The sequence below is a fragment of the Notothenia rossii genome, assembly GCF_949606895.1.
Source record: "Notothenia rossii genome assembly, chromosome: 3".
NCBI classification, from domain to species: Eukaryota; Metazoa; Chordata; class Actinopteri; order Perciformes; family Nototheniidae; genus Notothenia; species Notothenia rossii.
This window is the reverse complement of record NC_136901.1, coordinates 38,508,462-38,536,319: the sequence shown is the minus strand read 5'-3', so window position 1 is coordinate 38,536,319 and position 27,858 is coordinate 38,508,462. Positions and strand designations below refer to the sequence as shown.

The 27,858-nt window shown below is 40.6% G+C and overlaps 3 protein-coding genes and 1 long non-coding RNA gene across 5 annotated transcripts in view; 2 read left to right on the top strand and 2 right to left on the bottom strand.

Annotated features, from left to right (window-relative positions):
* The window catches only part of tnfsf10l (TNF superfamily member 10, like), a 72,669-nt gene extending 58,632 nt beyond the window's left edge, over positions 1-14,037 (bottom strand). Inside the window, exon 1 of the mRNA XM_079672211.1 lies at positions 13,530-14,037. Coding sequence (XP_079528337.1) covers positions 13,530-13,751 — 222 coding nt within the window. The 5' untranslated portion in view covers positions 13,752-14,037. The remainder of the gene's footprint in view (positions 1-13,529) is intronic.
* Positions 14,038-20,026: 5,989 nt separating this feature from the next.
* LOC307033673 (uncharacterized protein) lies at positions 20,027-23,892 on the bottom strand. 2 transcript variants are annotated; one of them, XM_079672214.1, is made up of 3 exons: positions 23,803-23,892; positions 21,483-21,777; positions 20,027-21,197 (listed from the first exon to the last, which is right to left on the bottom strand). In XM_079672214.1, the coding sequence occupies exons 2-3, from the start codon at positions 21,769-21,771 to the stop codon at positions 20,692-20,694; spliced, it is 795 nt and encodes a 264-aa protein (XP_079528340.1). In that variant the 5' UTR covers positions 21,772-21,777; positions 23,803-23,892; the 3' UTR covers positions 20,027-20,691. The 2 variants fall into 2 exon arrangements, with proteins under 2 accessions (XP_079528340.1, XP_079528339.1); XM_079672213.1 differs by lacking the exon at positions 23,803-23,892 and adding an exon at positions 23,667-23,751.
* An 18-nt stretch (positions 23,893-23,910) lies between these two features.
* Positions 23,911-24,396, top strand: LOC307033685. Its single transcript, XR_013806608.1, has 2 exons — positions 23,911-24,082; positions 24,322-24,396. It is a non-coding gene; the product is annotated as an uncharacterized lncRNA (long non-coding RNA).
* A 2,377-nt stretch (positions 24,397-26,773) lies between these two features.
* ccnb3 (cyclin B3) overlaps positions 26,774-27,858 on the top strand; it is a 16,044-nt gene continuing 14,959 nt past the window's right edge. Inside the window, exons 1-3 of the mRNA XM_079671171.1 lie at positions 26,774-26,928; positions 27,142-27,262; positions 27,469-27,552. Of these exons, the coding sequence (XP_079527297.1) occupies positions 27,179-27,262; positions 27,469-27,552 (168 nt within the window). The 5' untranslated portion in view covers positions 26,774-26,928; positions 27,142-27,178. The remainder of the gene's footprint in view (positions 26,929-27,141; positions 27,263-27,468; positions 27,553-27,858) is intronic.

Here is a 27,858-nt window from a genome sequence, read left to right as displayed (position 1 = left end):
GTTGATGTGATAGAGACACAGAGAGATTTAAAAGGGAGATAAATAAGCTCTTCTGCATCGTGCAGGCTATGAAAGTCACGAAGAAAGACGATCAATGCATGTCTTGATCTTCTAAGGTGGTCTAAGGTGGACAGAAGACGAATAGCTCACCGAGTTAATAGCAAACACATTCATCTGTAAATAACAGTACATGTTACTAGTTAGAGGCTTTTATCCAAAGCGACTCAATACTCAATACTGTGGACAATCCCCACAGGAGCCATTTGGGGTGAAGTGTCTCAGGGACACAACGACATGGTGACTGCAGTGGGGTTTGAACCTGTGCTCCCCCTGATCCCAACACCAACGCACAACCCACTGCGCCACACGCCACACAAAGGCTATAATCAACACAAATAGTCATGTTTACACCTGGAGTCCATTTTTAGAAACTGGAGGGTTTTTCTTTGTGTGGTCCTTGTTAAATATTTACCAGTGACGGATGGCTGGAACACAAATACCTCCTTAACTGGTCACAAAAGATATGTCTGTTGTGTTGACCAAATCTAGAGCAAAGAAAGCTGCATTTCTTGGTCTATCGTGACATGTTGATGCATCATGGGATCTCTATAGACTTCTATGTCTACACTTCTAATGGTTCTAAGACAATCGATCTAAAAAAGAAAAGAAATGGACATCATTTGTAGTCCTTTACCTTCAATTGTTTAGCTGTAGTTATACAAATGGTTTCTTGATCAAATAAGCAACTTAGCAAGTCTACCTCGTGCAACGTCACCATTTCAGATGAGTTTTTCATTGGATTATTCCATTCATTTGGGGAAATGAAAGCTAGAAATTGGTCAAAACAAAGTAAATGCTTGACCGAAATACACACAGGTATTAACCCTCCTGTTGTCTTCGGGTCAAATCTGATTTACTACTTTCATCAATCATAACTTTTTTGTTTCACATTCGATTGCTTCAAGGCTTTATGATATCCTTCACAGTAGACATTTGAACATATCAAATAGCTGATCACCACTTTCATTGCATTTTGGATGGTTTAGTCAACTTTGTAACACCCATGGTGACCGCCATAAAGAAAAGGAATTAGTAACCATCCGGATCAGATAAAAAAAACACACACACACACACACACACACACACAGAACAACTTGACACATTTCCCGCTCTTATGTGCCCCTCCCCCCACATGGATCACACCTGGCACACGCAATACATGTTCAGTGCCTGTTCTTTGTATATTTACTGCAGTTTTTCATGTATACCAGTAGTCTGATACAATATGTACAGTTTGAAAGGTTGTTAAATGAAATTTGGTGATGATTAGTGGTTTTTGTGTTAATGTAATAGCAGTTAAAAAAAGACCGGTCAAATTTGACCGCGAACACCAACGTAAGGGGGGGGGGGAGCGAAGACAATAGGAAGGTTCAATAAAGCAAAGTGGTCATTTAGGTATTTCTGCTGCTGTGGGGTCCTCTTGGTGTCTGTATGTGTTTATCTGTAGTTATACAACTAGTGTTTTGATCCAATGAGTCACTAAGCAAGTCTCCTTCAAGCAACTTTACCTACAAGATGTATTTTCCATTCATTTGGGAAAATAAATATTATTAAAGCTACGAAAATGGTAGGACTACTGTAAACACTTGACCAAAATACTATCAATCTGAAGTTACCAAAAGTGGTAGTTTTGGTCATCCTGCTGCTGTGGGGTCCTCTTGGTGTCTGTGGGTGGGCAGGTCCAGCATGGGTGGGCACTGTGAATGCCTGTCTGAGTTTTTGTGTTGAGGTGCTGAGCAAGTATGACTCAAGTGAGGCCTCTGTCTCAAGTGTTTTTATACTCGTACACATTGAAGCTGTTATGTTTTCTCTGGTGGGGTCCAGACGTCTCCACAAGAAGAAAGAAAGAAAGAAAGAAAGAAAGAAAGAAAGAAAGAAAGAAAGAAGGCACTTCCAATGACCGCACAGGTTATTTTGAAGACAAAGGTTTTGAATTATTTTTAGGATTATTGTTAGAGAAAGGTTCAACAAGAAGGAGAGGGAAAACACCAAATGCTAAGTAGTGCCATGCTGTCACCAGCTACTACAATAAACACAATTGCATTCAGGAAAATTCTCTTTCTCCACTCTTTCAACCAAGATACAACTCCCTTACTTTAACTCAAAGGTAATGTACAAATAACGGAGCATTTCAATGAACTACTTTCTCAAAAAGACGCACTTCTTCATCACAAAACACTCTTCGAGCAAGGTAGACTGTACCCACTTTAATGAAGAGTTTGATCAATTATTACACAGGCCATTATTAGAGACAACCCTTTAAATGACCACACATGAACTTTACCGTGTCGGCCTTTAACGAGACTTGACAACAGGTCAAAGGTTATCATTATCTGCCAACACCACCATGACTGAGAATGAGGCTCCTTGAAATGGAAGCAGATTAAAGGTTCAGATTGCTTCCTGAGAAATGAGCTCAGCATGTAGGCATTTAGTTTGTTTTGATGTGCAGTCAAGCATTCAGTAAATGGGTGAGTGTGCGGCATATTGGTGTTGCGGTTACTACAAACATATTTCTCAAGAGGATTGATTCCCCACGTTTTCTTCAGATATTGTATTTGCTATGTGTTAGTCAATTCACTTGTGAGCTGATTCAGTTGCACATCTTTGGGTAACACTAAATCGATTGCTTGGGTTGTATTTCAAAGCCACAACGGCGTTACACCATAAAAAGCCTTTTTTGTGGTTGCGTGTGTTGATGTGACCTCAATGCGCATTTCGATCAAAACAATCAACATGGATGAGCAACGGCATTAACATGTTATAAAAACATTGAATGCTGCCAGCTCACACATTTGCCATCTCTTAAAAGTGGGAGAACCTGTTCCTATTCAAATGGATGGGATTCTTTTGCCACTAATATGTTGTTTACAGATACCGTAACCTTTCCGAGAATCTACAGCAGGAAGTTAATTCAGTTCGTCACATCTTACTGTCAACCAAAAACTTCCCTCCATAAAAAAACATGTTGTCAGATTCTTGAAACACTGAGACATGCCAGCAGCATATATGCATCTACTTTTAAATATATTTAACTAACCATTGGACAGGTTGCCATGGAATTTGGTCGCTATATGCATTCCCCTTCGGATGGATTTTGAGTATTTTGGTCCAGATACCCCTGCAGAATCAGGAGGGAAAACACAAAAATAAGCCGGAAGACTTTCCAACCTTTTAAAACCTGTCTCACTCACGGGTTAGGGTTAGGGTTAGGGTTAGGGTTAGGGTTTGGTACCAACCCTAACCCTATCTAGATGTTTCTCCGCCGATCCCTCCCATCATAATATTTTGGTAGCAGCAAGGCCTGAGATCTTTTATTTTCAGTCAGCACAGAAACCCAAACCTACATAAGACTACTGTTTTCATAACTTTCATGAAAGATTGCCATCTCCAAGACAGCCAAGAAGCTATTTCTGGAAACATGACTTCTGTCCTTTGGTCAAAACAAGTGCAGTATGATGTCTCTGGAAAGTGTGTTACATTTAGATCCAGGCCAACTGAACCATGATTTGAGTTGAATTTCAGTCGTCTATGATATCAAGACATTCAACAGGCTTCTTTCAAAAATGATAAACAACATTATTACATTACATTACATGTTACATGTTAGAGACTTTTATCCAAAGCAACTTACATACTCAATACTGTGGGCAATCACCACATGGAGCAATTTGGGGTGAAGTGTCTCAGGGACACAACGACATGCTGACTGCAGTGGGGTTTGAACCCTGATCCCAACACCACCCACTGCACCACACGCCTCCCAACATCAATGCGATTGAAAAGTTTATCCAAAGTTTAATTTACTTGAGCGCTGAAGTGACACATTTATGGTGCTGTAATCTACAACGAGCCAAGATCTGCTCTCTAAAACCTGCTTTCCTTGAACTCTTACCAGAAAAAAACTTCTACCGAAAACACAACAGTGCCTGAAGGGAAGCTTTGACCGCCTGCCTGACAGGTTCATGGTTTCCTCTCTTGTCCCAGAGTTGTTCTTAATAAGGTTTTCCATTCAGCAGCTGCAGGCAAAGCCAAATCTGTGCTAAGTACTTGAACCATTGATTCGTGGATGACCTGCAATCGCACATGTCTAACAACCTTAAACGTTTTTAGTGAGGCAGCTTTATATTCTGAGACAATAAGCCAAAAACAATGCTTCAGGCTGGAGCCCAGTGGAGAGCTGAGGAAGTGGAACGTCACTTATACAGTTTATTTGTTTTTTCTGTGGTTTTAAGATCTATAAATGCAATGATGAGAGGTTACAATGGGCTTTCATTGAAAGCCAAAAACCACAGTCTTGTTCTTCAGTAAGACAGACAAAAGGACGGCCAACACTGAGGTCTGTGGATAGTTGTTGGACATGAGTGGGTGGAAAGATAGAAAAAGATGGGAGAGAGATTAAAGGACAGCGAAGAAAAGACTTCACCGGTTGTTTAATTGTTACGGCAATGAAAGCTGACAGAGGTGCAGGAGGGTCCTGTTACTGAGAGTTCAGAGAGAACATGCTGTGTGTGTGTGTGTGTGTGTGTGTGTGTGTGTGTGTGTGTGTGTGTGTGTGTGTGTGTGTGTGTGTGTGTGTGTGTGTGTGTGTGTGTGTGTGTGTGTGTGTGTGTGTGTGTGTGTGTGTGTGTGTGTGTGTGTGTGTGTGTGTCCTTCTGGTGCCAGGGTTAGATCATGTTAGGCCAACCGAGAACTCTCCATCCAATAAACCACTGGCGTATCAGGTAGCATACTCTTGCAAACTCATGCATATTTTTAGGACAAAGCCATACATGGCCACATAACTCACTTAATGTATAAACACACACACTCAGCACTTCCAGGAGCATTACAGACTTTACTTAGGTAATAAGATTTCAACTATACTTTGTACCAGAACTAAGTCTAAGAGCTTCAACTAAAATCCGTTGTGTTTTCATGAGCAATTCACCCTCCTCGGGTTGTTGATTAATCAGAGTCAACAGAAAAATGTGTTGGTGTATCAAATGTCAAATAGAGTGAATAATCAAACAATTACAGGAGACAGGAGCTTAGCTTGAAATCAAAATGGCTTTTTCTGTTGATCAACTGATCATCTATTTCAGCTCTGGTGGTGACAATGGCCAAACAATGGCTTTGAAATAACCTGAATATGAGTTTTTCATTCTCAGCAAACTCATTATTTAGACCATTTGTATAGGAATGATGCATTTGATTAGTCCAGGTGTTACAGGAAGCCTACTTGTTATTGGAATTTGAGCTTAAAAAACCTCTCTTGACAACCCTTTACCAAACTCAAGGTCTATCTATGGTTACAATGGGCTTGTTCCAACCGAGCTAAGACGCCTTTCCCCCCACCTTTCCTTTGATATGACACACTTATAGAAAGTATGGAAAGGGTTTGGTTTCCTATGATGGGAGCCATGTGGAGATTTTACAGATTGGAAATGAGCAAAGATGGATGAACGTGAGGAAGGATGTTTCGTTGCAGGGGGGCACACACATTGTTGAACTTTCATTCTGCAATTTAGATTAAATCCATTAAATCCTTAACCATCTGTTTCCTAGTAACACCATACATTATAAAATGGTTTCTGCAGCCTTTTATTTACCGAAACCGAGCGCTTATTATTTATTATCATAAACGCATCGTTTTTAGATTATCAGACGTCATATACGGGTAAAAGCTCGACATCCATATGTCCCGAAGTCTGTATCATTTAACAAACAGGTACTAAAAACACTTATCCAAAGCCAGGAAACTCAGTTTCAGGTACATCAAAACCACATTGTTAATCGTTCCCGACCATGGGGGAACTATTAAATCACTATTTGAATCCTTTTAATGTGAATTCAGTGTAATTCTGGCCATGGTGTTCGACGGATCAAAGAAGGGAAAGCTGATATAGTTTAAAAGGTGTTACTTCACCTAAAACTTTATTTTTATGTCCCACTGTTCTTGATTATTGCATAACTTTGATTTTATAGTTGAACAGTGATCAAATCCACTGCTTTGGTCAAATGACTATTTTCCGTTAAGTAACTGTTAGCAAAATAAATGCTAACACCTTTTTCTGCTTCTTGAATGTTTTTTTCTGACATTTTAAACCAAGCAACTGATGTATTAGACTGAGAAATACGTGTTAAATAAGAGCTCCATTAATGTCCTTCCTATGTTAAGATAGTGATTAACAAAAGAACACATTACAGGTGAACCCAAGGTATCAGCTCTGATGACAGTGACCACAGCATGTAGCTCATCTATTAGCAACCTAAAGTCCTATGAACGCCATTTACCAGTACTTTATAGCCATGTTGACTGAGCAAACAAAGTGATACCACACACACACATACACAGCTGTGGGCACACACACACACACACACACACACACACACACACACACACACACACACACACACACACACACACACACACACACACACCCACAGCTGTAGTCACATCCTAATGAGCATTCCAACGTGGGAACGCAAATATCCTGTTTTCATGTGTCAAGCTGTGAAACCAAGGTTGTGTGTGTGTGTGTGTGTGTGTGTGTGTGTGTGTGTGTGTGTGTGTGTGTGTGTGTGTGTGTGTGTGTGTGTGTGTGTGTGTGTGTGTGGTGTGTGTGTGTATGTGTGTGTGTGTGTGTGTGTGTATGTGTGTGTGTGTGTGTGTGTGTGTGTGTGTGTGTGTGTGTGTGTGTGTGTGTGTGTGTGTGTGTGTGTGTGTGTGTGTGTGTGTGTGTGTGTGTGGTATGTCTGCATATCTGTAACCCATCAGATAACATAACCACACACTTCTCTCTTTGAACCCTCAAATAATATCTCGCTTTCATCTTTTATCTCCTTCAACTTCTCTGATTTATGGGACTTTTGAGACATTGTGTGAGGACATGTCATGTTTGATAACAGATGAAGTCCTCGTGTTGCTGCGCTAGACGTATTGTCCCAGGGAAGGGTTTAAAGATGACTTAACGGAGAGAAAAGAAAAAAAAAACGAGACATTTTTGATTTTCACAGCACGTTTTCTTGCAAAATATATCTTTTGTTTACGTCTGAATGTCTGATAAATACAAATAAGGGGTGGTTTTTTTTGTCCTTTCTCTTTCCAAAGGTAACAACATCCACCTACAAGCACCGTAACAAATGGATGCCCCTTATATTGTGTTCATATATGTTTTTTAATCTGTACATAAACCTAAGTACACATTGTGGTTTACACCGTCTGAGGTGAAATAAACGATATGTTATGCTAAACTCTAGCTTCTTAGATTCTTGACTTTCCTCTTAGCCCACCCTTTTATGTTGTTATGACCCTTCAGTTCAACACTCTGCTACAGTTTCATGTATTCTGGGTCTATCAGTTCACTGCCAACATCCATACCATTTATTTAAAATAAAATATTGTAGATTTCACCCATCAAAATGTAACATTATGTATTTGGAGACTCGAGTGGACTTTGAAATATGCTACTGTAGATTTAAACATCGCTCAGCTGCACACTATGAGTCCATCAAGAGTTTTCAATACTTCAATATATTTGTATTCTTTATTTCACAAATATGCAATAAATTTCTGAGAACATCATCTGAGATTTAGAGTAGATATCAAGTTAAAAAGTGTTTTTTACGGGGTTACAAATAACTAGTTTCATGAATGATTATTATGGTATTTTCAAACGATTGTTGAGCAGAAATGGCCAGATTTTTGGCGTGCATTATCCAACATGCCTGTTATTCAGAAATGACTCAATTGATGTCATGTTGGCCTTGTCTTCTTCAGTTAGACGCGAGGCTTAAAGCGAGGCCAAATAAATGTCTTGCACCTTCTCCCATTAACCACACGTGTGTGTTTACAATAATGTACATTTAAGCCTCTTGTATCTCACAATATGTTCATTTTGTGTGTTTACAGTACACCCACATAAACACCTCACACATCTTTGGAGACAAGCCCAGAGCCTGTTTAGACACACACACTGACACACACACTCACTCACTCACTCACACACACACACTCTGTCCTGCCAAATAATTACTCAACTTATCAACTTCTACCTCATAAAAGAACAGAAAAAACTGCTTGTGTCACTCTTGAAATATTCGTCTGTCCCCCTCGAGCCCTAAAACTGGAAACCTGTAACTCGATTCCCAGATTTGGACTTCAACCATAACACCCAGAGAGAGAGGAGTCAGCGGGGGGGCAGGAGGGGAAACGACAGGGAGGGGAAGGTGTGATAGGGGGGGGGGGGGTATGTGTATTTTGGCAATGGAGTCTGATGTGTGGAGGACTACTTAAAGGTGGGGTAGGTCATTTTGGAGAAACTAGCTCGAGTGCGCTAGAATTTGAAAATACACACCCCGGAAGAAATCTGCCACTTCCTTACAGAGCCCCTCCTCCAACACAAACGAATGCGCACATGACCAATGAGGGCACCAGATAAGTTTGTGCACAGATGGAAGGCTGACAGGCAGGTAGGCCATCCAGTTACTTTAGCCGGGCCGGCTCAGATGATTGGTCGTGCTTTTTACAGCGCTACGGCTTCCTCAGATGACATTTTGAAATGGAGTTTTTGTCAAAGAACTTCAGATATTCATTGCTACCGGGATGTTAAGAGCATTCCATGGAATATAACAAAAAGTGTATCTCGAGCCGGTTTCTTAAACTTACCTACCCCACCTTTAAGTGTCTTAGTTGCTTTGAATTCGATCAAAAATGTTTGCATTGAAGGATTGGATTTAACTTTTAAATTGGTTTCTGATCATGTGTGTGTGTGTGTGTGTGTGTGTGTGTGTGTGTGTGTGTGTGTGTGTGTGTGTGTGTGTGTGTGTGTGTGTGTGTGTGTGTGTGTGTGTGTGTGTGTGTGTGTGTGTGTGTGTGTGTGTGTGTGTGTGCGTGCGGGCACCTGTGTGTGGACGAGAGGTTAAAGTTCCTCTCCTTCACACACACTCCTGCTGTAATGCACACACGCTGCATGATCTCACACACACACACACACACACACACACACACACACACACGTATTGCCGTTTCTTGTTAGGACCTCCATTGATTCTCTAACGTTGACCTCCATCTTCACCAATAAAACCTGATCCAGTGTGAAACTCAGGGATAAATATACCGCATGGAGCCCGTATACTGTCCTATACTGCGCTATAGGAGGGAGCGTCAGAACATTTCTTGGCAACAACAGCTGAGGCCACACAGAGAGGGAGGAAAAGCTGCGTTTGTGTGTGTGTGAACGGACCTTCTACCAGGTATCGTAGCTATCAGGTTCAATTGAAGGCGCTCATTTCGTGGCTCACATGTTCCTTTGATTAGAAGGTATGTCAAGTGGTTTCAGAGGGAACACGTAGCCAGTACCAACAATAGATGAGGTTATGTATCGCCAACTCTTCAATTCAAGCAATATGTGGCCTTGTGTTGAAGATGGTAGCCATGATTCTCGCTGAGGGACATGTGGTGCATATTAAATATCGATATCATGCTTCCTCTATGGATCTTTATCAGGAAGAAGAAACGCACCAAAGAAACCAAGTTTGTTCACAGATTGCTTTTCCCCTTTTCAACTGTGACAGAAAGTGTTTTTTTTTGCCTGAAATTGAGACGACAAACCACTTAATTGGTCTGGAAGGGAAATTTGAATTTTGTCAGGAGTATGGCGGTTAAGTATATTTAGAATATCGGGAAATTAAACTATATCATCTGAGATATATTTGATATTATGGTATGAGTGTTGAAATATGCAGTTTTCCAGGACCTCAGAACTCACTATTTCCCATTAGTTGTCATGTTGCCTGTGGGCTTTTGAAATGTAATGTTATGGTTGGATAACCCTAATTACCTAATCTAATTCAAAGTCGTTGACCTTTAACCTCCTGCTGCTGAACTCTAATTCAATCTCAAATCTGCCTTTGATTCTGATCTATAACACTAAAATGACCTTCTGGTTTCTTTGCCCACAGCATACATTTCTGAGGATTTCCTAATCTCCTCATGCTTGGTGGATATAACAGCCTGAGATCATGGATCATAAACATAAAAACACACTTAAATCCCACAATAACAGATAGGAAAGACAAGAACTGACCAAACGGACCACACACTCATTTACACACACCCTGCCAAGCTGACACCTCTTTTGTGTGAACAGACCACACACATACACACGTGCACACACGTGCACACACACACACACACACACACACACACACACACACACACACACACACACACACTACAGGGGGTTTTGTTGCATGTAAGGGTGGTCAGATCTGTGAACCCAAACAATAATAGAGCCGACCAATGAAGTGTAAGGAATGGAATGCCAATTACACACACACACACACACACACACACACACACACACACACACACACACACACACACACACACACACACACACACACACACACACACACACACACACACACACACACACACACACACTAGATATGTATGTTCCCACACACACAGAACAATTTGATACATTTCCCGCTCTTATGTGCCCATCCCCCCACATGGATCACACAGGCACAATACAAATGTTCGGTGTCTGTTCTTTGTACATTTACATTTTGGATAAGTTCCTTACTTATTAAGGACGTGAGTCAACCCATGTATTTATTTCTGCCTCTGAGGAATGCTTGTCCAGGTCAACCTCCATTCTGTCTGACGTTTACTGACACAAAGCATATTTATGTACAGAGTAAACAACCGGCTTGCCTCATTCAGCAACAACGGACACAAACCAGCCGAGGAGCTTCTGTTTACATGTGTGTGTCTCTGTTTGTTTGTGAATGCCGAAGCGCGGGGGCAACACCGGAGCGTTCCTCTTTGTGCTGTGCTCATTGTCCCCACCGTCTTTTGTCTTTACCAGGCTGGCATGGGGTGTAACGGCACTGAGTTTCAAAGAAGGGCCTGTTTCCAGATTAAAAATAGCCGGCCTTCGCATGAGAACCAGGGGATTCCCCACATGCTGATACATAGCTCCAATGTTTTTCATTTTGGGGCGAGGCCGACGGCTCCAAATTGAGACTAAGACTTTAATCGTTCTAATAAATGCACATTTTAACTTATTATCCAACCCATAAAGTTTAAAAAGACATCTGACCTGCTGAGACTGGATTGTTGCTTTATGCCAGTGAGAGAATTGAAAGCAGGCAAACTCTGTTACGTTTCCTTTAATATCATTTACCTCATAAAGATACAGATCAAACGGTAATAACATTTTTCGGTTGTCCTGACACAATGTGGATACAATAACGGGTGATTTAAGTCAGTTTTCCTCCACTATATGTTTATATTACATGTCACAAATGTTTCTGTTTTCTCCGATGATCCAAGACAGACGTTTCCTTGCTTTTGCTCAGCTTCAAAACGCAGACGTCATCAATCATTTCATATAGAAAAACATGTGCTCCTGGTATATTAAATATAATGTTGTGTCACAGATATACATTATGTCCAACCTGTGTTCTCCCTTTCTGGGTATTTCCTGTCTTTTTAACACAAAAGCATCTATTCTAGAGCGGTATGAACAGTTCCTATTAAAACCACATCTGCACTTCTACATACAATAACTGGTGATAAACAAACTGTTGTTTCCACTAGGCATGCAATGACTCACCATCGTAATCGGTTAATTAAGTGGCATCCTACCAACATGACAAACCGATACAACTAATAATTTAGAATAAGCATCCTCATCTGATATTTCTACTCAAGGAAACACTTGATGTTCTCTTCTATAATGTGGAAAGAACATGTGTATACCTGAACCATCCCTAGTTTCCAGTTATTGCAAAATGATACGGCTCGCCAGAAAAGCACAGCTGTGTTCCTTTCTGTAGATCCACATGTTCCCGTCACACTGAGAGCCTGATTGATATCCATAAACGCAGCAGCAAGCTTCAAACATAAACCGTATACCTGCTGTTTGATTGAACACTAGCTGTGAGAGCATTAAGGAAACTCAGATGTCTGCTTATTCTCCAGAGGACATTTAGCGTTGTCTGCCACTGCGCGGTCAAAGAAAGTGTGTCGGAGAGATGCTAAGGTATCCCTCTCATGTGGAGATGCGCAGTAAAGTCGTTTCCTCTCTCCCAATAGAAAGGGAGTCGCGTTACAGTTTAAAGAGGCCTCTTGCTGGAATTCATCAGCTTCATACATCAGTTTCAAACTTCATCCCCGCAGGTTTTCTAAGTGCCCAATCCTGTGAGGTGTACCTGGCTGTTGACCTCACGTTAAGATTCAATAGTGTCTTTGACTTTGAAATCACAATGCATCAGGCTTTTCCTCCACACCAGCTCCCTGACAGAGGAAGGAGGAGGAGGAGAACAGAGACGTGACAATGGGGCTCTCCCAGGCTTTTATGCCTCCACACACTCAACATAATACAACACAGATGATGACACGCTTTGGAAGTTGCTGAGTTAACTAGCCAGTGTGTACTTTCCCCTGCTGGGACTCACTGAACAACATCTCAATGACAACACTCAGTAAACATGTTGCACTAACTTAGCGGTGACAGCAGCAATTCATGTCTGAGCAAGTATTATTCAGCTGTGCAAATAAGGCAGAAAAACACTCTTACTTCCAAATATTGAATATTAAACACTTAAAATCCCTTTAAAGGTCTTGAAAACTAGCAACAGGCGCGATAATATCATCTTATTCCAGCGGATGAAATGCTTTTAAATGAAACCCCAGGGGGTTAATACCCAAACTGCATCGTTCACTGACCTGCATATTTCACCTCTGCACACGACATCTGTTACCTCCTAGAAAGCAATTTACAACTACTTTCTGCCCAAATAGCTACAATATGTTCATTTAATCACGCAATTTTAAGCCATTTTGTTAGATAAACGCTGCCGATCAGACAGACAGACAGAATGCTAATTCTTTCTGTCAGGTGTCTTGTAAAATCTGGATTTCATTGTTAAAAGTGCAGCCAGGAAAAGCAGCTTTCCAAGTTAGAAACTTCGCCGAACTTCTCCCAGAAATGAATTACACCTCTGACGAAACTTTAACTTAATTCCAAATTACTTAGAATTACAACTGTTTTTATAGCATCGTGATAAGAGTTAAACTGCATACGACATTCAGCAGTGATTTAAACTCAAGTGTCAATTACTTTTCTGCAGGATTGCACCGTAAAGACTCTTGCTGCGATATGGATCAGATAGAGAAACGTCAGGAACAAAGCCAAACTCTTTCCAAAAAGGAATAGTTAAAGAATTGCAACTCGCTGCGTTTTCATTGCATCTATCTAAACGTTAAAGTGCAAATGCGGGCGATTTTCAGCTGTGATTTAAACTCAAGTGTCAATGCGAAACAATGCATCGTAAAGACTCACTAAAAAAGTTATAGACTAGACGCTGTGTTTTTCTGGCATCAATCTAAAAGTGCATAAAGCGACTTTCAGGTGCTCCAAACTTCCCAGTTAAATACAGCGTCTTTCCACGCTCAAAGTGCGTCTCCTTACCTGCGATATGGACATGTTCAGGTAGAGGAAGAGCCCGGTGGTGGAGGCTATCTGCAGCACCACGACCACGATCACCACCATCGCCACCCAGGTTTTGGACGGTGCTTCCCGGCGCCGAGGCGCACTGGGCCCGGCGGCCGGCACCATCATGTAGGTGGTGGACTCGCTGCTCACAGACCTGAAATAATCCTGGTGCTGCTGCTGTGCGCTCGGAGTGGCCATGGCATTCCCGACGCATGAGCAGACATCAAACCAAGGGAGTGTAGAAAACAAAACCCAACTCCACAAGTGACCAAAAAGTTAGATCTCCATGCGTCCGGGGGAGCTGTTCATGGAGCTAGAAACACATCTGGTGGAGGAAGGAGGTGCAGACAGGAGAGGAGAGACCGAGTTAAAGTTTGGGTCTGAGTGTAGAGCTGCTGCTAATGCTGCGTTAAGAGAAGCTGCTGGAGGAGGCAGCGACACACTGAGGGGCTGCAACCGAGAGAGAGCAGCAGAGAGGGGGCAGGCTTAACCTTTTCATCACCCTGGAGCTATATGGAGGAATGCTCTCTCTCTCTCTCTCTCTCTCTCTCTCTCTCTCTCTCTCTCTCTCTCTCTCTCTCTCTCTCTTTGTCTCTGTCTCTCTCTCTCTTTATCTCTGTCTCTCTCTCTGTCTCTCTCTTTCTCGCTCTCTCTCTTTGTCTCTGTCTCTCTCTCTCTCCTTTTCTTGGAGCAATGTGTCATAAATAATAAAAGCTTTTTGTTAAATTACTGTCTCTCAATTGGTTTGCTTTATTGCTGGAAAAATCAATACATGAGTTAAAAAAAAATCTGAAAAAAGTAGTAAGAAAGAACAACGCTAATTAATTGACACTTTTGCCTTTTTTTCGAATGATTTTATTTGCTTTAACATTACAAATAATAATAATAATAATAATAAAGCTCATTCTCAGTCTGCTTTCCAACTCTATTTCCAGAGCTGTGGGAACACAAAGATGAGACCTAATTGGGAAATGACTACATGTAGATTTTATTGCTATACAGCGTATTTCTGTATGCCTATAAAGCCCATATCCTGTATTAAATCAGTAATACAGAGCAGTGAGTCTCTAGATACAGAATCATATTTTCTCAGACAGCCTCTGTGTTTACAGTTCATCTCTAAGAACGGAAAAGATGAATGGCTTCTATTAAATCTGCAAACATTTTACATGTGTTTCTTTAAAGCTGGAGCATTGGTCTCCCTCCTCTGGCAGAGAGAGTTATTACCTGAGAAAGACACAGATGAAATATAAGGTCCTCACTCCAGCTGTGAAGCTAAATCAGGCCAGGGGTGTTAAATGGGGGCTTGGGGGATAATTGCTTTTGCTCTAAACCACAATATGTTCAAACTTGTCCTCCATTTGGATCATCTTGCATGGTTGTGACACTTTCTAATGAGCTAAATCTGCCCATGAATAGTAAACGATGATTTGATCAATCTTGTGGCCGGCCCAGAAGACACCCACTATTGAATCCAGTGGTTTTAACAACAGACTTTCCTTTGTTTCCGTCGGTGTGATCCAGACGAATGGTCCCGACTCAAGCTCTCCTTCAGAAAAACTGCAGTGTAATCCACCTGGGGGCCTGAACCAGATGTGAACGCCACATGTTCCTCTGACAGCAGCGGCATAAGACATTAAAATGTGGACTGAAATAAATAAGAAAAATCTCAATTCAGGTGGAAAAAAGAGTCAAATATTTTCCATACCAAAGCGGCTGTTGTGATGGAGCTGAATGTGTTTCGGACTCCTTGAGGGCAGAATCTGTCATAAGGTCTTTGTCTGGATGATATTTCAACATCTCAAGGTCACAAAGTTTACTTTGCACCTGCACTGATGCCTCGAGTTAAACACTTGCATATGTATCCGAGTGAAGGTTGCACATATGTAAATGATCCTATGTGGTAATACCGACTGGACTTTTTTTTTTTTTTTGCAAATAAGCAAGTATTAGCTTACAAACACGGTACATTAACATGGTAGAAATTGTACATGCCGTCATTGCGAGCATGCTGAATGTATTATTCTGTATAACTTTTTTTGCGTTTTTAACAAAGACAGAAGTGTAAAGAGAGAACAGTGAGGTGTGCAAACGTTTATGATCCTATGTGGTAATACTGACTCGCTTTAGAATTAGATTATTCTTTCCTCGAGGATATCGTCAAACCACTTTCTTTTCCTGAATGAGAGGAAACAGAGGTGTTAAAGCCAGATTCAATGTGGTAGCCTACTTAGTTAGCAAATAATCAAGTATTAGCATGCAAACATGCTTAATTAAGGTGGTAAAAATTGTAAATACAGACATTTTTAACAAAGGTAGAAGTGTGAACATTTACACGCAAACGCATACGAAACGCAAACCAACCGAATACGATATCAAAAAAGTCTTCCGTTCACACGAGACCGCTCGGGAGCGCTGTAGTACATATGCCGAGCCTGTAAGTGGCGCTGTACTTCTGCCACAAAATACACCAAAAGCAGCAAAGAAGAACCCAGAGCATGGTTGCCATGGTTGCCCTTCTGTTTATGCCCCGCGGTGGATTTAGCAACATGTTGTTCATGTAATTCTCCATGTTCACTTGTTGCTGATGGTTGTGGTAGAGGAGCTGTAGATTTTGCACTAACATCTGTAGCATGGTCAGTAGCAGTAGCACTAGCAGTAGTCACTGACCATGCTACAGCAGTGAGCAGCAGAGGGGGGGAGAGGTGGGGCTATGGCTTCATCGTTGGGACCCTTTATCGTTTCCGCGTCTCCGTTACGGCCTCGTGTGAACGAACGGGCTATACAAAAGAGAAAAGTACTCGTGTAAACAGCACCTAAAGCACAGTCTCTTGTTAGTAACTCCTGAAACACGATAGTTGAGTGTTCAGTCTCCACTTTAAAGGTTTGCTAATCCCACCTCATTCAGATTTATGATTTTAGAGCTAGTAGCCAAAAAAAGACCAATGCACTCAGCAGCCTTTAAATGATATAGCCAGCACTGAAGATAAAATAGTATGAAACCCGGGTCAAATGTCAGTTACGATCGCCTATTTTATAACGTATGAAAGGTCAGGCAAGGAAACAAGCTTCTTTATTGGCAATGGCTCCCGTATAACATAACCAACTGGAAGCTGAAACAGAGCATTTGTTGGTGAAACACATTGTTTACGCGAAAGTCAATGCAAATTCAAAGAAGGGCACTACTTTCACACTGAAAGCAGCACACGTTCAATTACAGGCCAGTTTATTAAACCCTAATGTTCAACACAAGTAAATACAATTTAAAGAAGTTAAAACATACAGAAATATTGGAAGAAAAGTCGATTCCCAAACTATCTAACGTCAATCATTCCTTGTCTAGGAACAGAAAGTGCTCCAACTTATTTCCAATGTTTTTAATGCAGTACTGTTGAGATGTTATGTTAACATTGAAGTCAAGTTGAGACATATATTAAGACAACAACACAATGGAAACATTATGACACTCCCTAATATGATGATTAATATTTAAGAAGGTGAACAATATAGAAGCAGGTCAACAGTCTAATAACCGTGCATAGAAAGGAATGTAATTGACCAAATCTGCAGTTATGCAAGAAATACTTCAATCCTCTGATGGATTATTGTGAAAGTGGATGTTCTTCCCTCCAAATGTGAAACAATATTTTTGCAATAAAAGTTGCTCGAATAAACATTTTTTATTGGGACAAGGGATTAATGGTTTTTGTGTAATGTAAAAATGTTGCAAACCTCGAGTTTCCCCTCAGCTTTATGGAGGGCTTTAGTGTATTTCAGCTCATTATTTTTGTTTTTGTGGCCCACAACTGTTCTGAAAACCCCTTAACCAACAGCAGAGAGACAAAGCTCGTGAACATATGGAGCCGTAATCCGCTAAAGAGCAAGACATTTCTCTCAAGAACCGGTTAAAACCAGAAAACTGATTAAAAAAAAACAATGATATAGCGAATGTTGCTATGTCTTCTAGTAAAAACCACATTTTCGAATTTCTTTTAATGTGAAACTTTTCTCGATGTTGTGCCTCTTAAAGCCAAAAAAGACCCCACAAACCCTTTAACTATTAAATATAAAACATTTATAGCATTAGATATATTTCTCCAAATAGTTAACTTTAAATGAATATTCAACTTTTAGGGTTTTATCCTGTTATTTCATGCAATATGGGCGCAACAAAACCTTGCAAACGTAGAAAAATATTGTATACATGTACCATAGATGAACCAAAACCCTTCTCAAAATGACTTTTTACTCTTGCACACAGGATATGCAGTTGGTGTAATATCTTATGTACTCCCATAGCTCCATTAACATGATTATTATGGGATGTATAAACCCTCTGCTCTACATTTTGTGTGTGTCATCACGCCTCCTCCCTCAGCCTTGCTCTTTTTTTGGCAGCCGACCACCTGACAACACAACAAGCGTTTCTCCAGATGTGTGTGTGTGTGTGTGTGTGTTTCCTCTGACTCCACAGCTGTCCACCCATCCCTGCAGTATATCTGTGTGCACGTGTTTGAGTGTGTGCGAGTGTGAGTGTGTCGGTCGGTCGGTGAGCGTCCCGTGGTGAGAAAACATAATGGTGATCAGCGGTGGGAGTTAGAAGTTCAGACTAAGCATTCCTCGATGTATTATGTATCAGACCTGAGGGAATCTCACAGACTGCGGCCCGGGCAACGTGTGTGTGTGTGTGTGTGTGTGTGTGTGTGTGTATGTGTGTGTGTGTGTGTGTGTGTGTGTGTGTGTGTGTGTGTGTGTGTGTGTGTGTGTGTGTGTGTGTGTGTGTGTGTGTGTGTGTGTGTGTGTGTGTGTGTGTGTGTGTGTGTGTGTGTGTGTGTGTTTGTGTGTGTGTGTGTGTATTGTGCTCTGTTTGTGTGATGTGGGGCTCAAATTAACAGCAACGTTTTGAGGAATTTAGCTAAGGAAATCTTTAAAACAAGAGGTCTTTGTAACATTTTTCTATAGCTATTTACCCTAGTCAGACTTACCTTCAAAGGACTACCTTTTCCTCGTTTAATGTAATATTTACAAAGCTATGAGCGGGAACATTCCTATTGTTTCATTTCTGCTAGATTCGCAATTGCGTGGGACGTAATTATTTCAAAAGTTGGTCGTTTCCAGAGTGTTTTGGTCGTTTCCAGAGTGTTTTGGGGTTTTCTAATTCAGGATCTTTAATGGACCTCCTCATTGAATCACCAGCACTTGAAACAGCACCAAATAAACCCCTGCATATTTTGACCCCCAGGGCTTATCCCTTTCTTACCACCTACTTAGTTTCCAACATTTTGTATTTTCTAACATCCAAATATTGATATAGTGATGGCTTTAGATCAAGAGCTAATACATCACCGAATTGTTACAAATCACGACGCGCGTCTGTGTCAAATTATCCATGGCAATCCAACCGACTGTCATTGAGACATTTCACTTAAAACCACAAATGTGAACCTCATGATGTTTCAAAGAGGAAACTTTGAGCGATCCCTTAATACATTCATCATTGGTGTTTCATTGCGGAGCCAAATGGTGGGGCAATTAACAGCCATCAGCTACTCAGACGACAAAATAGGTTTGAGATGATATTGTTAAATCTGTATCTGTTTTTTAAAATTCAATACAGCCTTTTTATACACGTGTTATTAGTTTTGTTGTTTGTCCTTTTGTTGTCCCACACAGATGAAGCTGTTCTCCTGGTTGTGCAACACTGACTTTGTTATTTCTCCGAGTGCGAGTGCTTTCGTGTTTGCACGCTCACGCAAACATAAGAGAGCAAACATTAGGCTCTGTGTAAACCTGGATCGTAAAGCCATTATCTCCCGTCTTAAAAGTGTCTGCAGTGTGAGCACTACCAGATGCCATAAAACTCTTTATTCAAAGCATTTATGTGTTTGAATTTGGAGTTTTAGGACAAACTTTAATTCAATAATAGGAGAAAAGTGAGGAAAGTGTTTCATTCTGCAGGATCCAACACGGTTTCGTTTAAGCACAATGGCTTCCTATTTTCTGATCTCATCTTAGTAAGGAAGTGAGTATAACATCTTGTTTTTTTTAACCAATTTCTCATCCCGAATGCCACCATTCAGCTTCGTCCAGGGGAGGATGAATCACTGAATCTATTAAGAGTTTTAAGACGTTGACAAGGGAAATAACATAATAGCTTCCCAGCATCGAACTCAATTATACTGCGGGCACCATTTCCTTTGTGGTGTGATGCATTTTCATTAAAGTGCAATACAATGCTGCTATAGTTTATGACCATGTCCTAAATACTTGGGTATTCTACTCTTACTCTTACACTTTTCTTGCATTTTGTGTATTTGTACTGCTATGTTTGTAATTTTCATTTTCTTAATGTTTTACGTGAGGGACGGAAAGTTTAAGTAGCTCAAAGCTAAATCCGGCATATTTACACTTGGCACATTTCATGTTTTAAGTGTTTGTCACTGCGAAATAAACTAATAAATACATTACAAAAATGAATTCAAAAATAACGTTTTTATTATCAGCATTGATTATATAAATAAAATAAAAAAACCCAGGCAAACAACACAAGCTATTTAAAAGACACATTCAACAATCTGGCACACATAAAACACTGATTTATGTCCAATTGTTGTTAGGTAATACCTCAGCTGACCCTCACTGACCTCATGCTGAAGAAACCCATTACTCCTGTGACGCCATCTACAGGACATTTATGGGTATTGTAGTTGGATCCCAGTCAAAATGACATAAACAACTATTAGTTCTACTGCCAATGCACTTCTCTTTTTTATCCATCTTGGACTCACAAACCCTTACCTCAGGTTCTTCATTCAGCCTCTATAATATACAGCATCCAGGAAATATGTGTCATTAAAAGTGCCAGATTTAGTTTTACCTACGATTAAACCGTCTTTTTGTTGGATCTCTGCATGCTCACTTTTTGTAATATCTACGGGTAATATTTCACTCTCCTCTGTATGAGCTTTACCTGAATTATGTTTGGGAATAAACTCTGACCGACAATTTAAATGATAATATAAAACAATATTATCGCAGTAAATCACATTTCAACGAGACATTGGCAGTCAGCCTGGAGGTAATGTGTGGGTTGATTTCAATATTTTTGTGTGTCTATGACATAAATCACATTAATATACTACACAATCATCTTAGCTTCATCAAGGGAGGAAGTGATGATGGTTTCAGCCAGTTGGTGGGCGAGCACGTGGAGATCGCTATCGTCGGCCATGTTGTCTTCGTTTTCATCGCTCAACACCCAGTCAATGATGTCGCACGAAAGACCCTCCGCAAAAGCCTCCATCTTGGCTCCACGTTGAGATCCTACCGGCAAATAATCTCTCTCCAAGTCATCCGTGGACAGCGAGAGCATCAGATGCTCCATCAACTCCACCTGGGGGTCGTTGGGGTCTCCGTCAGAGTCTTTGAATTTCGGGGTAGTGGGTGGAGGTGAAGGCAGGAAAACCTTCGCCAAGCCTCCTTTTAGCTTCCTGTCGAAACTTTGTCGGTTCTTCTCGAGCTCTGGGAGGAGAGGCGTGGTTGGAGGGGCGTCGGGGTAATCGATGGATCCCACGATGGGCAGCCCCGACTGGGGGAAAGGTGGGCGAGAAGTCTCTCTGGAGGTCTGGAGATCTGGATCCATCTCTGTGGATTCAATCAATAAAGACAGATGTTTAACCTGTCCTCCACCCAGTTATTCTTATTCTTACTTAGGATCCCCATTAGCACTAGCAAGAGCATTGGGTATTCTTCCTGGGGTCCCTCATACACATAAAACATACATAAACATACATCAAACAAAACAATACAGCTCATAATTTCATGCAATTTAAAGTGCTAGTATAAACAAAATGGTCATCCAATTTAGCCATCATAAGGCCAAACGAAAAAAATACAAATAAGTGTACATAATAAATAATACATACATACCCACAGTTGATCTTGAACTCTTGGAACCATCTTGGTGGTCCTCGATGTTTTGACTACTCCAAACTTCTCTCAAATCAACCACAGCTGAGGCGAACTCTTCCACTAACTGGTCTGAATACATTTGGACGTCATGCAGTCCTCCTCCATTTCTATTTGGCTCACAAAAGACTGGATTATGTTCCGGGACATATTTGGCAAACTCTTCAAGAACCTCGATGTTTAGGCTGATTCTCCTGAGGTCCCCCGGAGTGGCTTCTGGCGCCCTTAGATCTGCACTCACTGCCTGCATCGAATCCTGTATGGATGAAAGCAACACTTTAAGTACAATTTAAAGGAAATCTTTGCCTTTTCTGGAAAACATGGCGACGCCAGAAGGCTCTAAAGTACAGAAAAGTGTCCAAAAATGGTTTCAATTATTGCCCCCTTTCTATAATAAGCTATTTTTGTTTTTATTACTTGAGTGCTTGCAAAAAATGCCAGGCAGCACATAAATATTTCTCCTAAATGGTGCAGGATTATTATTCCTACATTCCTCACCTGTTTTAGATTAAAGAAGAAAAAGATAAGCCACAAACAAGATGAATGTTATACTGTAAGTAAGATTGAGGCGTCGACCACAGCCTCTCGCCGAATGAGCCGACAGGAAGTCACAAGCAGGACGTGTTTGTTTTTCGGATTAGCGCAAAAAACTGTGCTGGGTCCAAAGCAGCTACCTGACCTTTTTCTCTAAACTTGCATTTTTTTTTTGTATTTAATGAGTTTTGGGGCCGTGTCATTTCAAGTCGAGACACCAGAAATGGATGCTAACGTGAACACATCTGTAGCCATTTCAACACAACGAGGAAAAAACGCTTTGTACTGACTTGTGATTTTTTTTAAAAAGGGTCTGTGTTCGTCTAAATTTGATTCAGCATGCAATACTTTTTCATTTCAAATAATAAGCTAACGGGGATGCTAGAGCAAACGGTTTTTATTATGAAATATATTGGAAACTCATAGCTCTCCAGGGCGCTGATTCACAAACATAAAAATATGTATTTTCCTCTTTATATTTGACCATCCTCATGTATCTTCATATGGCAGTTGATAAGTTGGTTGTATTTTGTATTTTCTGACTGAGAAATTAGAGAAGCAGATGAGGCAGACAGTGTGAAAGTAATGTGAAACTGAACGTGGTATAACAACTTCCTTATCTACCTCTCGGGTTCTAAAAGTACGACTGCAATTTACTGAAAGTAATGTAAAAGGACTTCATCTGGCACTTAATGGCCTTCTTGTGAATCAAACATAATGGTTACATTTGATCCTGTTTAAGGATAATTTGATGCAGATAAAAATGCGACTCAAATCAGGTTTGAAGCATTTTTATGACCTCTCGCTCGCCATGTGGTAATGGTTTCCTCTGTAAACCAAACATACTCAGACAGTTTCTCCTTCCTTTCCAAGCACCCTCTCAGTTCAGCCAAAGCAAATGACGCTCCCAATGAAACTCCACCAGACCACTGCAGTCCTATTGTGTGTTTAACAAACGTTATACTGTACGAGGTGTCACGGTATTGTGCTGCCAGTACTCACTCAGTGGATCAGAGTTCAACACGGTCAGAGCCCAGAGAGGGGGACAAGATAGAGAACGACGCACAAACGTGGAACAAATTACAGCTAAAACAAAGAATGTCTTCTATTGGCAGTCTAACTTGGATATCCTGATGAGCAAAGCAAGGTTTATGAAATAGGAAATCTTTTTTATTCTTGGCTGTACGTCCATTTAAACATCTTTGATTATAATGGTGACGCACCTTACTTTCTCTTAGATCAAGATAAGGTTTGTATAAAAATCTCAACACAAACAAGCCTCAGTTGACCCATTAATATACCGTGTTTCCTCCACAACCGTCCAAATCCAAAGAGATAGCATTGGGTGGGAGTATTTAAAGTTGTATTACCCCATATGAGGCTAAACAACCAAAATGTCTTAACAATGTATCATCTTCAGTTTTTTCATATTGCACAAAAGGAGTTAACCTTTCTCAGCCTCCAAAACACCGGACAGATAACACGGAACAATAAAATATTTAAAGGTTTCCAGACCAAATAGAGGCTAATAAACTTGCTTAACTTCCTAAAACTTTAAGATTTATGAAGTACGACCCATAAAAAAGGGCAACTCCTAATTTACTGTGATACCTGGCAGGAGGGAGAAGGCATCTCCAGGGCCAAGAGGGTGAGATTACAGCCAAAAGTTACGTAAATGTACCAAAAGAATATGAAACCAAGATACAGGAAACATCAGGAAGCTTTTAATGTCTGTAGATCAACTTACCAGTTGGTAACAGGGGCGATAGTTCACGGTTTAGTGTCTACGGGGCGAATGAGTTTATACGGAAATGCTTTGACGGATGACTTCACTCACTTCCTGTGTGTGTGTTGCAGCTGTTTACCTTTTTGACAGCATAAGGAAATGACAAGTGTACATTACTCAAAACCTGCCAAAAAATTCTTCTCTGTTGTCATGAGATCAAAATGATGAAGAGGTTGCCACAAAGAGGAAGAAAAGAAGACGAACGGCCAAGGAGAATTTAAAGCGTCACAAATTCAGACCGGTAAGTTCGCCAAACATCTTTTGAAATGCATTACTTTTGTGGTTTGACTCCGGTTTCGATGATCTGATTGTTTGTGTGTGTAGATCTCCATGACGCCCTTAATTTAAAGTCCAAACCCAACCCAATGAGCAAATCCTAAGATTTATGAAACAATTCATCACAGCCTTGATGGACGAGACAAAATCTGGTTGAAGCTGCTCTCATGTGAAAGCATTTTGTGTTTTGGATGATGTCAACAGGGAGTGGAGGTGAAATAAAGCTGTGTTGTAAGATGACATCTCTCTCTGAAGACTTCACTACAGCCGGACTGGACGGTATGTACTGCCGCCGGCCTCCAACGCTGCAGTGTTGAGATGTTCAAATAAAGTGAACGTACTTAAAGTATACAAGTAAGCAGAGTTTAGAGAAATGGCCTCTATGTGTTTATATAAAAGTATATTTATACATGTGACATTTCTAGATAATATTTTTTCATCAAGTATCTTACCGTTGTAGAAAATCTAAGTTTTGATTGACTTGATTGAATAATTTGACTATTCTGTGAATTAGGAGTTCGTCCACTAGTTTAATTTTTAGAGTTTAATTTTGTTCAAAGTAGCTAAAGCTGTTTTCATAAATGTAGTGGAGTAGAAGTATAAAATAGCATCCAATGGATATACTCAAGTAAAGTAAAAGTACCTGAAAATTGTACTTAAAGGTACGGTAGGTAAGAATGGAGAAACCGTTTGAAAAGTACACAACCGGAAAAAATATGCCCCTTCCTTCAGAATTCGTTACAGAGCCCCTCCTCCAACACACACGAACGCACAAATGACCAATGAGGGCACCTGATAAGTTTGTGCACAGATGGAAGGCTGACAGGCAGGTAGGCCATCCAGTTACTTTAGCCGGGCCGGCTCAGATGATTGGTCGTGCTTTTTACAGTACAACAACTTCCAAAGAGGACATTTTTTAAATGTATTTATTGTCAAAGCATTTAATATATTCATTGCTATCGGGATGTTAAGAGCATTCCATGGAATATAACAAAAAGTGTTTCTGAAGTGAATTACCTACCCCACCTTTAAGTACAGTACTTGAGTAAATGTACTTAGTTACTTCCCACCTCTATGCGCGTGTAGTGAAAAATAACCAAGGGATGTTTGTACCTTTTTTGACGTTTAAATGGACTGAATTTAAAGGGTGTATTCAGAGATGACGCACTTCATGTCAGAACCAAAATGAGAGAAATAATCTTCTATGTATTTTTTAGTTTAACAAGACCGAGTTACACTTAATAGCCTCTATTCCCGTTACTCAGACTAGTATCACAGATGAATCTCTGCTGGCTGCTGGATGGACGCTCGCTGCCAGCATCCCCCCGGTGTCCGTCCTGAACCTGCACTCTGGTTGCTCAAATGTGTTTTTTTTTCTCTATTATCCAAACTGTTGCTGCAGTAACTGTGTGTTGCTGAATCCCCTGCAGGCCCGCTGTGCTCCTTCTGCTCCAGATCAGGAAATACTTTTCTCAGTGTCAGTGAGCTCATTGCTCAACATGATCATTTAAATAGATTTTAAGGGTCATTTCAGTCTCCTGTGGCTTTCTTAAGACAAGTTATTACATGCTAGATCTGCACCACCAGGGCATATAAAAAATAGAACACTTAAATCCTCTACAAGAATTATGACTTTCTTTATTCTGCGTGTTTGAGGATGTTATGCCACATAAACGTCATGTCTTATTAACAGTTAGTGGGAAACTATCAGTGCTGTTTAAATGGGATCCCTTATGGACTCTTTTGCTTAAAATAATTGGGTTTTCATGTAGGCCTACTGATAGTCTGTATTGGAAGGGAGCCTTGTAAAAGGCTGTAAAACAACATATTTACTGCCGAATACCTTATAAGAAATTAAAGTTAAACAATCATTTCAATTATTCTGCAGAAATTAACATCTTAAAATATTTGGGGTCTAAAAAACATGGTTCTATATTTAAAAAAACACAAATATTTTCAAGGGGGCTAAAATGCAGCATTACCTGCATGTTTGTTGTGTATAAGTGTGTGTGTGTGTGTGTGTGTGTGTGTGTGTGTGTGTGTGTGTGTGTGTGTGTGTGTGTGTGTGTGTGTGTGTGTGTGTGTGTGTGTGTGTGTGTGTGTGTGTGTGTGTGTGTGTGTGTGTGTGTGTGTGCAGATCATTTCCTACATCAGTTCATGTATAGTAAAGTACAATTACCGTGAAAGAAGAAAATGCTTGACAGAGTAGTCTGCGCTTGTTTACATAACATATCTATGTCACGTGTATGTCTGTCTTTAAATAATCCCCGTCAGTTACTTCAGTCATGAGGAAAACGTCATTTAAAATCTCTACCCGTTTAAAATGCTATGGGTTGTTAGGATGTTTGAAAATCCTCCAAGGTTCGTTAGATTTGTGTTCTCAATTAAGTGAGATGGGCGGGGTTATCTATAAACTTACTCTGACATTTAGAATTGATTATTCTAAATGTCATAGATCTTACTATATAAACATTTAAAATATAATATGCGAATATATTCGTGTATAATGATATATTTTGTAACGTTTGATAATCAAAATATTCAGCGGGCGAAGCCGTTATATCAAAACCAACGCTTCTTGGAAACGGCATCCCTAGCGAGTGTGTGATTGGTCCGCCTGCTCAAATTCCAGCCAATGAGAACGGAGTGCAGGAGATTTGGATTCTCAGTTGAATCACTTTTGTTTGAGCTCTTGCTTCTGAAGGACTACAGCAAACCTGGACTATTTACAAGAGCTAAAGAAGCTGTATGCGGTGTTTAATGCTCCTAAACCCAGCCACTGAATCAAACGAGACGGAATTGTTAAACACGGTAAGATTAAATTATAAAATGGACGATATTAAGCTTAGTCACGTGTGGAAACCCCACCCAGCAAACACAGAAATACGTAAGCTGTGTTTTAGCTAACTCAGTTTTACAGCTTGTTATCTCAGCCAGGTAAAACTGATGAATATGAAATACTACACCAAATGCAGCATGACTTTTCTCCTTTGAAACCAACCCGCCTTTTTTTTTATCTAACAGAACAAAGTGTAGAGTTTGTTCGGATAAAGGAGCAGCCATGCCGGTAGTAAGGGGAAAGAAACTCGTAGTGACTGCTGGGAGCAAGATGCCCAAACTGAATGCAACAACGAGGGAAAACCAGGTAAAATGTGCATCTTTTTTTGCATAAATAACCCCCTTTCCTGCAGGAGAGAGGCTGTAAACAAAGCCAGCATTGCAGCAAGTGTTCCTGCATGACGCCTGCAGGGCAATGTTTAAAATGGCTTGAAAATGCTAACCAATATATTTTGTGTGCATGCACGTGATGATTTTATCGTGTGTTTACAGTCCCCTGTGTTTGTGTTGCAGATGGAGGGCCCCCAGGTGAAGAGGGCCTCATCCCCTCCCCATGGAGCCCCCAAGAAGAGGACTGCTTTCATAGACATTACAAATGTGAGTCTGGTTTGAGGTTTTTGTGGAGAGAGAAGCACTACAATTCGTAGAAGATGAAGTCACGGATTCCAGGAGGGAGACCATTTGTATTCTCTCACTTCGTAACAGCACAATACATCGTGTGTGTGTGTGTGTGTGTGTGTGTGTGTGTGTGTGTGTGTGTGTGTGTGTGTGTGTGTGTGTGTGTGTGTGTGTGTGTGTGTGTGTGTGTGTGTGTGTGTGTGTGTGTGTGTGTGTGTGTGTGTGTGTGTGTGTGTGTGTGTGTGTGTGTGTGTGTGTGTGTGTGTGTGTGTGTGTGTGTGTGTG